This window comes from Thunnus albacares, chromosome 22, assembly GCF_914725855.1.
Source record: "Thunnus albacares chromosome 22, fThuAlb1.1, whole genome shotgun sequence".
Lineage (NCBI taxonomy): Eukaryota > Metazoa > Chordata > Actinopteri > Scombriformes > Scombridae > Thunnus > Thunnus albacares.
This window is the reverse complement of record NC_058127.1, coordinates 27,119,957-27,128,876: the sequence shown is the minus strand read 5'-3', so window position 1 is coordinate 27,128,876 and position 8,920 is coordinate 27,119,957. Positions and strand designations below refer to the sequence as shown.

At 40.6% G+C, this 8,920-nt stretch overlaps 1 protein-coding gene and 1 non-coding gene across 2 annotated transcripts in view; both read left to right on the top strand.

The window, feature by feature from the left end:
- Positions 1 to 257: 257 nt before the first annotated feature.
- trnal-aag lies at positions 258 to 339 on the top strand. The gene has a single exon. It is a non-coding gene; the product is annotated as a tRNA-Leu (tRNA).
- Positions 340 to 2,585: 2,246 nt separating this feature from the next.
- Positions 2,586 to 8,920, top strand: part of snapc2 (small nuclear RNA activating complex, polypeptide 2) — a 9,642-nt gene continuing 3,307 nt past the window's right edge. The window contains exons 1-5 of the mRNA XM_044341789.1: positions 2,586 to 3,016; positions 5,082 to 5,255; positions 5,523 to 5,661; positions 6,805 to 7,461; positions 7,697 to 7,785. Of these exons, the coding sequence (XP_044197724.1) occupies positions 2,801 to 3,016; positions 5,082 to 5,255; positions 5,523 to 5,661; positions 6,805 to 7,461; positions 7,697 to 7,785 (1,275 nt within the window). The 5' untranslated portion in view covers positions 2,586 to 2,800. The remainder of the gene's footprint in view (positions 3,017 to 5,081; positions 5,256 to 5,522; positions 5,662 to 6,804; positions 7,462 to 7,696; positions 7,786 to 8,920) is intronic.

Here is an 8,920-nt window from a genome sequence, read left to right as displayed (position 1 = left end):
TTTAAATCCAATTACAATTCCCTTCTGGCCAATTATTTATTACATCAATTATATGTAATAAGAAATGGAAAAGCAGATAGAGGACAAATTGAAATAGAGATGGTTAAAGAAAATGACAAATATTTGTCATTTAAATGAAATCAACGTTGCGATTGGGAAGAGAGCAATTTTATGTCAACGTTTATCAAACTAGAATTACGAGAGCAAATTAACTATGACTATTGTTATGGCTTTTGTGCCAATTAGCAGTATGCACGGGTAGCGTGGCCGAGCGGTCTAAGGCGCTGGATTAAGGCTCCAGTCTCTTCGGGGGCGTGGGTTCGAATCCCACCGCTGCCAAGTACTGTTTTTTGAATGTTTCAGGCGATATTTATTTTTTGCCATTTGATAAAACCTGATGTTGGCGAAAACTACAACGCTACACCGCTTTTGGTAGTGTCTCCGAATTGATTATATTGTCGTATTTTACCATAGGACGTTTACATAGGACCATGGAAAATGGACTAGTTTTCCCTTTGTACGTCATGCAGGCAGTACTCAGTTCAAGCTGCAAACTTATCCCGCTTATCTCGCTGGTACTGCCGGACTCCCAGCCGCTGGCTTTTCTAACATTAATTGTCCATAACCAAAGTGTTGGTAAAGCTTTTAGGAGTTTGCTTTGTTAGGAGTTACACATGGCCTGTTAGTTGTGCGAATTGTTTGCCTGGGCTATAAAAGCAACCCGGAAGCACTTAACTGTAACTCCTGGGCTTCAAATAAAAGTTGGAGAGTGTTGCTTCAAGAAGTTTGATTCCTCTGACATGACATGCATTTTCGGAAATTAAGTTGATTGTCGCCTGGAATGGCTTATATGTTGTTGCTATGTTACTTTTTATGCGAATAATGTCGCATTGTATGGTCTCAGATCACAGGTTGTATAATAACTATATCTAGATACAATATTTACTGTATATACCTACAGTGAGGATGCATACAGTCTATGGATAAGGACGTGATATTTGTTTGTTATAATTTGTTTTGTTTTATTACATGCATTTATCTCAGGGACCATACACAAAAACCATAAAAGAAAACCCAAAACAAAAGATTAATCTCATACAAGAAAACGATATGTCTAATACCAAATTATTGTACCTGATTCCATCAGCAGTCCCATTTATATTGTTTAAAGTAGATAAAAAGGTTTGAAATGTACTATAATTTCAAGTCCACTTAAAGGTCCAGTGTTTAAGATTTAGTGGTATCTAAAACTTTAAGTATGTTTTAATTAGCGTATAATCACCTGAAACTAAGAATTGTGTTTTCATTACCTTAGAATGAGCTCTTTATATCTACATAGGAAGGGGACATCACTGTCCAATCTGAGTAGCTGCCATTGATGTATTATAAGAGCTGGACCAAAAATGGCACCCATTCAGTCCTATAAGAATTGCTTGGATGGCGCATATGCCAAAAAAAGTTTCTACTTTCCAGGTTTACTTCCACATAGTGCGGCCCACTGAATATGCACAGTATTGTTTCCCCCACTGGCCCCGCCTGTGAGTTCCCACTTGGCAAGTAGACTTTAAATTGTGATAACGTCACAGATTTTTAAATTACTTTTCTCAGCTCGAGGAAGGTTTAACAAATATTAAAGCTCCAGGGATCAGAAGTTCATAATAGTCATAACTGACCTTGTTTGCAGTTCGAGGTGTCCTGTCAACAGTTTTACAGACATCTCTTTTTTATTTACTTTATAATTGCATATCAATAGGGGGGGGAGGGTTAGGGTTAGGTTCACATGGAGGTATCGTTTTTAAAAAAATGTTCCAGTTAATCTTAAACTTGTTATTTAAGGTGGATAAGTCAATGTTTATGAGGATGCAACATAAAACAAGCCAAGAAATGACTTCAGCTTTGATAAGTGGACACATCCCTTCAAGAACAGATCTCTTTGTAACCAAAGATTAAATTTATTTTCTGCTTTTTTAATCATTGGCCTAAAATTGAGAGGACATCTGTCTTGTTGATCTTTACAAAGATGCCTAAACAGTTTACCTTTACCTTGACAATTATATCATTAATAGAGGTTACATCACAGCTTTTTAAGGCAAATAATTCATATTTGTTTAAATTCAGACAGAAACCTGAAGCTTTTGAAAATACATCACTGCAGAGAATTTCCTGAGGAAAAAAATAAAAACTGTGGACCTCGGCAACATGTCTCTCTGGCCTGTGGTGCGCTGTGGCCAGCAGGTGTCTTCAGTTGGTTGCAATCTGCAACCTCACTGCTAGATGCCACTAAATCATACACACTGGTCCTTTAATGGAAATTCAATCTCAATATTCTCTTAAATTGTGAATTTAAAAAAAAAAATCAAATTGAATCGCAGCGTACTTTAAATGTTTTTAATTTTACTTGTTGTTATGCCATTTACACAAAAAGGCTCTTTTACTGTCCCGCAACTTAGTTACAACATAGTTTTGGCCCTAATTGCCCATCTTCATCCTGAGCAGAGGTCAGATCAACTAAGCCAAATAAAGTGCGAAGTTTTAGCGTTGTCATTTACAAAGCTGGTGCTTTTATTCTGAAAATACCACAGCGGAAGTAGCAGTGTTGTTTTTGTAGCGGAACACAGTGGACACTTGATAGTAGCCTATGTTTGGAAGGTGAATGTTGTAAAGCCAGATTAAAGTGTAGATCAGTTTTGTATCCACTCAGACTCCTAGCTAACATTAGCTAGCGTTAGCTTCGTGAAGCATTCAGCCTGGGCTGGTTGTTGTTTGGTTAGCTTGGTTTGTGTAGGCACCGTGAGTGGACATGAAGCCGCCTCCTCGCACGCGAACTAAACCAGAACGCGACCTGAAACCTGAGCTGTTACCGCAGCGTTCAGGTAAACTGGCCTGTAAATGGCAGCGAGCGGAGCAGAGAAGGCTCCTGAATGCCCTGAAAAGACTAAGCAGTACCGCCGGAATTCTGAGTGACATCGACTACGATGTGCTGAGAACATCCGTCCGTACTCGCTCCATTACAGAGGTAACGTTGCTAACACTGTTCTCAAGGATATACCCCGGTTCCACCTCGCTACATAAGCATTCCAGTTCAATTATTGTTTATTCTAACCAAACAAACGAACCGCAATTAAGGATAGGTTTACAATTTTAAAACAATAGTCAGGTGCCCCAGTGAACACTGAAATAGGTATTTCTTTCCATAATTATTTCTCATTTTCACACTGACCTTAAGAAGATCCACAGTTCTCCTTCTGTGCAGAAATGTATGTAAAAGTCTATTTGAAGCTAATATGAAGCTTCAGCCGTCCAAAAGAGTCAAATTAAGTAGATATCTAGTCTTTTTAGTGCCAAAGTCCCTCAATTTCTTACTATACTTGCACTGCAGCTCAACAGGGCAACACTGACCGAGGAAACACAAAAGGGGGGATTTAATGCTAAAAAGACTGCACATGTGGCAGATGTCCACTTGATATGACTAACTCAGACTGTTGAAGCCTCATATAAGCTCCAGATCAGAACTTTTACATGCATTTTTCTACAAAATGACTGTGTGGACACACAGGATTTTGGCCCCATCACTTACACTGCAAGCGCATTTGAAGGGGATCTTTTAATAGCCAGTATGAACAGGTGGAATGATTACAGAGAGGAAAACCTCTTTCTTCACTGTTCATATGAGCACCTGACTGTTGTTTTAAGACACACTTGGAAAAACTGTGAACCTGTGCTTGAAGTGACCCTGACCTCTTACTGAAGGCATGGTTGTGGGGAAGTGATTAGGATCACACTGCAGCGGCATGGGCGAATGTTATGTCCCCAATTTATTTTAAATGACAATCATTGTATAACCTGCAAATTATCAAAAATGACCATTCTAAGTCACCAGAATTAAAGGATTAAATTTGTTAATTCTATATCAATCAACTTATTAATTTGGCAAGAGGATGCCATCTCCACTGTCCTCCACTCATTCTTCACACACCTTGAAAATAACTGCACCTACATCAGAATGCTGTTTGTTGATTTCAGCTCAGCATTTAATACAATCTCCCCCATGGACTTCCTCACAAACAGACCAGTTGGGATTGGTGGTCACACCTCCTCCACCCTAGTGCTCAACACTGGAGCCCCCCAGGGTTGTGTGCTCAGCCCCCTCCTAATCTCGCTCTACACCCATGACTGCAACCCCCGACATGGAGAGAACTCTGTTGTGAAGTTTGCAGATGACATAACCATCATCGGCCAGATTTCAAACAACGATGAGAGTTCATATTGGGAGGAAATCAACAATCTTGCAGAACGGTGCACAGAGAACAACCTACTGCTCAATGTCAACAAAACCAAGGAGCTGATTGGTGATTTTTAGAAAAAAGAATGCAAAGACACACAGCCCTGTCTACATCAGTGGCGCTGAGGTGGAGCAGGTGAACAGTTTTAAGTTCTTTGAAACATCACAGAGAACCTGTCATGGATATCACCTATCTCCAACCTAATAAAAAAAAGCTCAGAAACAACTGTATTTCTTAAGGACATTTAAGAAGGCAAAATTCCTGTCCCAAATTCTTGTTAATTTTTACAGAGGAGCAATAGAAAACATTCTGGCTGGAAACATCACAAATTAGCATGAGATGTGCATGGCCCAAGACAGGAAGGCTCTGCAGAGGGTGATTAAAACCGCTGAGAACATCATCAATACCCATCTACTGAGCATCAGTGATAAAGGAGGAGCCTGCACAGAGCCCAAAGGATACTAAAAGACAGTACCCACCCCAGCCACAGCCTGTTCACTCTGCTGCTGTCTGGCAAGAGATACAGAAGTATCTGCTGTCGAACCACCAGACCACAGAGCGGCTTCTTTCCTCAGGCTGTGACACTCCTCAGTTCATCTTCTGTACTCCAATATAAAAAAAATGTTTTATTTTTATGACTTATTATTTATTCATTCATTTATGTAATTTCTGTTTTTGTTAGTAGCATAAAGGGACTACAAACTACATTTAATTATACAATCTTGTGTGCTTTGGGTAGATCTATGTTTTTTAAAGATGTTGTGTGGACTATAATGACACATATCTTCCTTCCCTTAGATCCACTCTGTGGTGGAATCTCTGAAGAACAAAGTGATCTCATGTGCCAGCTTCAACTTGAAGAAGAAGAGGTGGGAGGAGAAGAAGGTCAGAAAGCCCATTGAGTTGTGGACACACATGGCTTCTGCTGTGGCTGGAACACTTGAAGAACCCATTTCCACTGCTTTCTCTCAGGTGGGGTAAATAAGACCAATCCGTTGTTCTTTATTTTACATTTTTGTTTCTGCACATTATTGAAGTAACACAAAGTTTTTGTCTCAAAGGAAACATTTGTAAGCACTAAGATGCATCTTTGCCTCATTTTGTTCTGCAGAGAAGAAGATGCATTTAAAAAATACCTGCAGGCAAACCTGTATCTATGTTATCAGTTGTGGAATCATCGGCACCACTTTGAATCTTTCGTCTCTCTCCTCCCATCATGTTCCTCTCCCTGATTTTCAGATGTTGATAGTGTCGTCTACAGAGCCTCGCACCCTCAGGAACTGTGACCCTCCCCAGGTCCATAGACCACCCACACAGGAAGACAGGCCTGCTGATCGCACCGTCCCTTTGAGACCAATGCCTCGTTTACCAGCCAAAGGTATGGACCTCCAAATGATCTGAGCGTTATCAAATTTGCTGAAATGTGGTTGACAGTAAATATCAGACGTCAGGAGTCTGTGTCATTTCCAGCTGATATAATGAAGCCTCCTGCCTGACCACAGCTACTCTTAAAACACTCAATAAAACTTGTTTCTTTATCTTTGTTTTGCATGTTTTATTCTTTGCTTCAGTGTACATTAGTGATTATGGTAGACCAGCTCTGCAGAGATGCGGGTCTCCTCTTTCTGCTCCTCACTGAAATCATTTGGCTGCTCAATTTGCTCCTGAATCAGAGGACAGGAAGGAATGAGGAGGAATCTGTTAGAGAACAGACTGCAGGATGCATTTATGGGATGGGTTTTCATAAAGAGAAAATAAAATATAGCAGTGCAGTGTTTGGTTGCAAAAAATAGAATACTGCTGGAAATGTTACATGATCTTGAAAATACCTACAAAATCCGAACATTACCGGAAAATGTAATCAAACCAGTAACATGCATGCAAGTGCTTTATAAAGCAGCAGAATATATGTGTCAGATATTCTTATCAGAAACACATTCCTCGCAGAGTGTTTTTAAACACACGCCCTGCATTGCTTGCCTTGTTACAAACAGGCTGTTGCATTTCTTTCCCTTTTAAAAGAGCTGGAACTTGGATTTGAGACCTCCTGAGCAGAGCACAAATTTATGTTTGGAAATAGTGGAAACAAAGGATGAACCCATGACAATGGCTACACCTTATCTTACAGGTTAAGTTATAAATGTGATGAAAATTTAACAGGTTGGTCTCATGTCTGAATAAGAAACCAAGTCACTAATATGTAAAAGTCCAGACCAGCAGTTTTCCTCTTTAAATGTTCAAAAAATTAATATCCAGCAAAATTCTTTACATACATCATTCGAGGAAATAGGAATCTCTCTATATAAAGCATCTCTCTCTGTCTGTCTGTCTGTCTGTCTGTCTGTATGTATGTATGTATGTATGTGATAAATTCTTCTTGCTTAGCTCTGGGTATGCATTGAAGGATCATTATCTTAGAATATTTTGCTACAGATACGTGGTCCCAGGCTCAAGAAGAATCTCCAAGATACTCCAAGTAAGCTTAACAGCTTTAACTATGTGAGATTTTCGTCCACCTCAGGTTTGTGTCCTGCCACCAACACAGCCCGTCAACACCTGGTACTCAAGACTCCAGCACCAACCATTGGCCCAGCCAGAAGACTCCCAGCACCATCCCAAGTGGTCAGAGTGACCAATAGCAAAACCCCTTCACTCCACCAACAGCTTTCTGCTGCAGCTGGAAGCTCACCTGCTGCTACCTCTCAGTCTGCTGCTCCCTCCTGCCAGCGTCCTCCTCCATCCCTGCTGCGGCCTGCTGCACAGACCACAGACCAAGCCGCTGCTGCTGTCACAGCCAGTTGTAGCTCTGCAGCAGAGGTCAAATCTCTGAGCGATGGCAGCTCTGTAAGCCAGACTAACCAGCAAATCTCAGAGAAAAATCCCACCACCAGTCCATCCAGTCCTCACATGCCCCTCTCCTCCTTGGCCCCGACTACTACTCCATCCTCTGCCACCTCCACCAGTTCAGCCACCTCCAACTGCTCCTCCACCTGCCCCAAGCCCACACTCTCCACTCCTGCCGCAGCAGTTCATGCCAGGTTTGGTCGCACCAGCAAATACGCCACAAAGGACAGTCCCAGGACATTTGGCGTAGGGTGTGTAGTGGACTTCGAGAGGATCTATCGCTACCTGAGTGTCATCCACAAGCCGAATGACGAGTGTCATCTCACCCCCATGGGTGAGTCAGGGATTCATTCATTTAGTTTCAGTCTTTAAAGTGTACTTTAATGTGAACGTTATGGCACACAAAGTATCTGAACAAGTTGCGTTCAACATACAGCATCACATCAGTGAGTTCACCTAAACATGGAATATTGATTTAGGATTTAGGACTGCCCATGTTTCTGCAGTTGTTGATGTTCACAGAGGCCTGTGACTGTTTTCACATAACTGTATTGTCTTGTGTCCCTCAGAGAGTGCTATAGTGTTGGATCTATTGATGTCTCTCCCAGAAGAGCTCCCCTTGCTAGACTGCAACAAACTGCACAACCACCTGATCCAGGTACAGATGCTGCAACAGGCTTGCCTGTTTATCACTGGCTGTCACAAATATTTACAGAGTACAGACATTATAGTCTTCTGCATACTCTTTATTTTCTGCATTAGCTCCACTGCTTCCATAAGCCCTAAATATTGACCATTGAGCAGCCAATTAACAGTATGCATCTCAGAAATTTCTGTTGCTGAGTTGGTATGTTTTTAAATCAGTGGGTTTAAGTTCAGAAGTAATTGACCTAAAGCCGAGTTTGAAAGTTGATAGGGGCCACATTAAAACATTAAAGGATGTCTCGCTCCATGTAATCCTTTCATTCAGCCGCTCAGAGCCGCACGTTTTTTTGTCTGCAGCAGGGTTTACATTAGCCAGCTTTTTGCCGGTATCACATGTAGTTGTCTGGCAGATGAAAATATCAACGGCCAAAATGTCTGGTGGGAAATATGCCGATTGCTAAATAAATAAACTCATTAATAGCATATTAAATTGGTCTAATAATGAATTATAATATTAGACAATATTAGAGTTCATTCTGCTGACTAAAATACATTTGTTGGATCATAGGGTTTGTGTTTTTGTGTTTTATTGCTGTTTAAATATATTCTATTATATGGCTATTTCAACATATGTCCAATAGTTGTTCTGTATGGCTGAAATCTGGAACGTTAACGGACATATGGGCCATCAGGTGGAAGATACATCCTACCGATGCATTTATTTTTTATTTGTTTTGCAGTTGATTTATATTTAAAGTTCAAGGAAAACCGCTGTTTTTTTAAAGTTCACTAAATGTATGATGTTTCCAAAGTCAATGAGTAATCATGTTAAATAATCGTGATCTCAATATTGACCAAAATAATCGTGATTATGATTTTTGCCATAATCGAGAAGGCTTAACTGAGAGGCTGCGTGAAGGGCCAGTATAAGATAAGTAAGGAGTTTTTTGAACTGTAAATCATGCAAAGATATTCCGGTATAGCCAAAGAATATTAGGGCTGTAGTCTCCTGGTCAACTGGTTAATAAGTTGTTCGATATGCTCTCATCCAACCAAATTCTTATTGGTCGAATAATCGCTGTGTTACTGTCAAACGAGAAAAGTGCTACATCAATAGCCTTCCAGGATTAATACATTTGCTGCGGCGG